Below are 4,992 nucleotides of genomic sequence, written 5' to 3'. Positions count from 1 at the left end.
CACACAGACTACTTTTTCATTGTGTCAAAGTGTCATTTTGTCAGTGTTGTCCCATGAAAAGATATACTTAAATATCTGCAGAAATGTGAGGGGTGTACTCACTTTTGTGATACACTGTAACTTAGAGTAGTCAGTGTACAGCTTGTATAGCAGTGTAGATTTACTGTCTTCTGAAAATAACTCAACACACAGCCATTAATGTCTAAATAGCTGCAACATAAGTGAGTACACCCCACAGTGAACATGTCCAAATTGTGCCCAAATGTGTCGTTGTCCCTCCCTGGTGTCATGTGTCAAGGTCCCAGGTGTAAATGGGGAGCAGGGCTGTTAAATTTGGTGTTTTGGGTACAATTCTCTCATACTGGCCACTGGATATTCAACATGGCACCTCATGGCAAAGAACTCTCTGAGGATGTGAGAAATAGAATTGTTGCTCTCCACAAAGATGGCCTGGGCTATAAGAAGATTGCTAACACCCTGAAACTGAGCTACAGCATGGTGGCCAAGGTCATACAGCGGTTTTCCAGGACAGGTTCCACTCGGAACAGGCTTCGCCAGGGTCGACCAAAGAAGTTGAGTCCACGTGTTTGGCGTCATATCCAGAGGTTGGCTTTAAAAAATAGACACATGAGTGCCGCCAGCATTGCTGCAGAGGTTGAAGACGTGGGAGGTCAGCCTGTCAGTGCTCAGACCATACGCCGCACACTGCATCAACTCGGTCTGCATGGTCGTCATCCCAGAAGGAAGCTGACGCACAAGAAAGCCCGCAAACAGTTAGCTGAAGACAAGCAGTCCAAGAACATGGATTACTGGAATGCCCTGTGGTCTGACGAGACCAAGATAAACTTGTTTGGCTCAGATGGTGTCCAGCATGTGTGGCGGTGCCCTGGTGAGAAGTACCAAGACAACTGTATCTTGCCTACAGTCACGCATGGTGGTGGTAGCATCATGGTCTTGGGCTGCATGTGTTGCTGGCACTGGGGAGCTGCAGTTCATTGAGGGAAACATGAATTCCAACATGTACTGTGACATTCTGAAACAGAGCATGATCCCCTCCCTTCGAAAACTGGGCCTCATGGCAGTTTTCCAACAGGATAACGACCCCAAACACAACCTCCAAGATGACAACTGCCTTGCTGAGGAAGCTGAAGGTAAAGGTGATGGACTAAACCCAATTGAGCACCTGTGGCGCATCCTCAAGTGGAAGGTGGAGGAGTTCAAGGTGTCTAACATCCACCAGCTCCGTGATGTCATCATGGAGGAGTGGAAGAGGATTCCAGTAGCAACCTGTGCAGCTCTGGTGAATTCCATGCCCAGGAGGGTTAAGGCAGTGCTGGATAATAATGGTGGTCACACAAAATATTGACACTTTGGGCACAATTTGGACATGTTCACTGTGGGGTGTACTCACTTATGTTGCAGCTATTTAGACATTAATGGCTGTGTGTTGAGTTATTTTCAGAAGACAGTAAATCTACACTGCTATACAAGCTGTACACTGACTACTCTAAGTTATATCCAAGTTTTAGTTCTATAGTGTCGTCCCATGAAAAGATATAATAAAATATTTGCAGAAATGTGAGGGGTGTACTCACTTTTGTGATACACTGTATATTTATAATAATATATAATGATACTGTTAGAATTTATAGATTTATACAGAATTCTGATCACTAGAATTATAAATTTAATTCTATATAAACATTCAGCCTGATATTAAATGTGTTCATTTTTATTTACATTAATTTTTACCAATTTAAAAGTCTAAAGTTTACGTACACCAGAGCAGAGAGAGTTCGGAACGTCACTGATTTCTGTTACTGTTTTTATTTAATATTTTTGTGTCTGAATGATTGAAACGAGTCAAAAATATACGGACGGCATCTAACAATTCATCGGTGGTGTAGAAATTTCTGTCCTGTCCTTTAACTTTGTGGCCTCTGAATTCATTAACAGAAACGATTCACTGCAGCTTCGTCTCTGTGCTCATATAAAAGGAACTTGTACATGGAACAGTCGTCTCTTTCCAGGGTCTGGAAAAAAACCTAAATGGCCACCTAATGCTGACCACCAAATAAACACTTCTGTCGTAAATTAGACACCTCTGGAGCACAGATGACACTGTCCACAGTCGAGCGAGCTTTACAGTAGTGGGATCAGAACCCACAAGTTCCTGCAACAAACTTCAGTGGAGCTTCAGACGCCAAATTTGGAGCAGAAGCTTCTTTAAACACGTGTGAATGTAAAGCTCGCTTGACAGTGGACAGTACGACCCAGGTTCCAGAGGACTGGTTTCTGGACACATGGTGGCTTCACTGGGTCGTTCTGATGAGTCCATGACTGAATGAACGAGGTTCTCACGGTGGTTCCAGCTCAGTCTGATCGGACGGCCGTACAGTCTGATTCCATCCAGCAGAGCCGCGGCGTACGGAACCGATTCAGCATGTTTATAAGAAACCAGAGCCAGAGATTTCTGATCAGAACCTCTCAGAACCACGAGCTTCTGCACCGGTCCTGCCTGAGAACACAACAGAACAGGAACTTCAATATTCAAGAACTTCATCTCTCCAGGTCTCACATTTACATTCACATGATTACACAAGTACAGAACCTTCAACAGAACTCACAGAACCTTCAACAGAACTCACAGAACCTTTAACAGAACTTACAGAACCTTTAACAGAACCTTCAACAGAACTCACAGCACCTTCAACAGAACTCACAGAACCTTTAATAGAACTCACAGAGCCTTCAGAACTCTTCAACAGAACCCACAGAACCTTCAGAACTGACAAAACCTTCAACAGAACAATTATAAGTGATATATATATATATATATATATATATATATGTGTGTGTGTGTGTGTGTGTGTGTGTGTGTGTTCAGTTACCTGCAGGAACAGCTCATATAATATTTCCTCTGTAACTGAGCTGTTTAGATTGTGGACACACACAGTTCGGTCCGTCAGTGCAGCCTCACACTCCTCCATCTTCAGATCAAAACCATCAACACCATCAACATCACCAACACCAACAGGAAATACAATCACATCAAACACCAAACCAGCTCTTCCGCTTACCAATAATCTGCGCACTTCCGCTTTTATCCAGCAGGGGGCACCAAAACACACTGATTACATTGAGGAGTCCGAGAGTAAAATATCAAATACATTTCAAATAAATATTAAATAAATATTAAATAAATATCAAATAAATATCAAATAAATATTAAATAAATATCAAATAAATATTAAATAAATATTAAATAAATATTAAATACAAATATAATCAAAATAATATCATTTAAAACTATTAAACACTAAACTTAACTAAATAAATATTTAAAAACAGGTATTCAGTTTTGTTTTACAATAAAATAAAATAGAATTACATTCATTTTTGTTGTTTAATTAATATAAAATTTAAATACACCATATCAACTTGAATTTAAGGTAATAATAATCATTTTTATTACATAATATTATAGATTATATTAGATAACTTGTGTAACATTTAATAATGTATGTGTGATTTTTATGCAACATGTTAAATATCCAGTGTAGTAAATATAAAATAATTGTGCATTAAAATCTTCCAGCAGGGGTGCACAAACTTTTGTAGAGAGTTGATCTACACAGAACCGGGACCCAGACCATTCTGAAGACATCTGAGATGAATTCACACATTAACTGTGAGCCAGGCGACTCCAGATGAGAGTCCATTGATTTTGAAAGGGACATTCGATAAACTCCTGGTCAGGCGTCCACATACTTTTGGCCATATTGTGATTATTTTTCCTTATTACACACAAAAAACCACAAATGTAGAAGATGAGATAAATAAATAATACAAATACACTTCCTGACCTCTTTATTAGGAACACATACTCTGGTTGTAGGTGGACAATAATGACAGCTTGTTTACACCCAGTACGTGGAACAGTGGTCTCGCCCAGGTCTGTGGTTAGTTTTGCTCTATACAGAACTATGATGGGGGGTCGAGCTGAAATAATGAACCATTTTATACATGAACCTTTAGATTTGAATGGGAGGGTAAATAAAGGAAGGGAAGATAAACGTGGAGTGGAATTCGGGACGTGGGGTGAGGAGAGTTCTGCTACAGGGTCAAAGGCTCACATGCAAATCGTGTCAAGGTAAACGAGCACTGAGCAATAAAGCGGCGACTTTATGACCTGAACATGATCAACCTTCCATAATCTCCAACTTTACTGCTTCACTTCAGTCAATCATTTACCAACCAGGTGACAACGAGCAGCCAGGTGAAACCAGACCTGAACATCTCAACACAACCTGAACATCTCAACATCAGCACGACCATCTCAACACGGCCTGACCGAACCAAACTCACCGCAGAGAAAATGATCATCCATCCAAAATATTCTAATTACTCAACACATATAAAAGAATAATTATTATTACTATTCTTATTGTTATTATTATTATTGTTAATTTTTTATTATCATTGTTATTATTATTATTATTATTATTTTATTATTATTTTATTTTTTAATTATTATTATTATTTTATTATTATTATTATTATTTATTTTGTAATTATTATTTTATTATTATTATTATTAATATTATCCTCATTATTATTTTTATTGTTTTTATTGTTATTATTATTGTTATTCTTTTATCCTCATTATTAAGAAATTATTAAATTCTGTAAATAAACTGTACAAGTTCTGTAAGGTGATGGTGATGCCAGCCGTCCATGAGCCGCTCTACATTAGGAGTCGTGTCCCTTTGTGCTGCAAGGTTTGGCCAGCAGATTGGGCACGGAGGCGCAGTTGCATGTGATCTGTCAGTCACCTGTTATCACCTTGTTCCAGGTGGAAGGTTCCCTACACATCACGGCTCCTCTCTGTCCTCTTCACCAGCCCCATTGTTGGCACACTTCTTCGGTCTGGTCTGGTTTTCCTCTGATGAGGGTCCTCGGCATTTATTTTTGTTTTCTGGGAACACGAGG

At 39.4% G+C, this 4,992-nt stretch overlaps 1 protein-coding gene across 1 annotated transcript in view; it reads right to left on the bottom strand.

Annotated features, from left to right (window-relative positions):
• rbm11 (RNA binding motif protein 11) overlaps window positions 1-3,021 on the bottom strand; it is a 7,165-nt gene extending 4,144 nt beyond the window's left edge. Inside the window, exons 1-2 of the mRNA XM_063011997.1 lie at window positions 2,892-3,021; window positions 2,362-2,518 (exon numbers count right to left, since the gene is read on the bottom strand). Of these exons, the coding sequence (XP_062868067.1) occupies window positions 2,362-2,518; window positions 2,892-2,990 (256 nt within the window). The 5' untranslated portion in view covers window positions 2,991-3,021. The remainder of the gene's footprint in view (window positions 1-2,361; window positions 2,519-2,891) is intronic.
• Between the last annotated feature and the right edge of the window lie 1,971 nt (window positions 3,022-4,992).

The sequence above is a fragment of the Trichomycterus rosablanca genome, chromosome 16, assembly GCF_030014385.1.
Source record: "Trichomycterus rosablanca isolate fTriRos1 chromosome 16, fTriRos1.hap1, whole genome shotgun sequence".
In the NCBI taxonomy this organism is placed as follows: domain Eukaryota; kingdom Metazoa; phylum Chordata; class Actinopteri; order Siluriformes; family Trichomycteridae; genus Trichomycterus; species Trichomycterus rosablanca.
The sequence above is the reverse complement of the archived record's forward strand: the minus strand, read 5'-3'. Positions and strand labels throughout refer to the sequence as shown.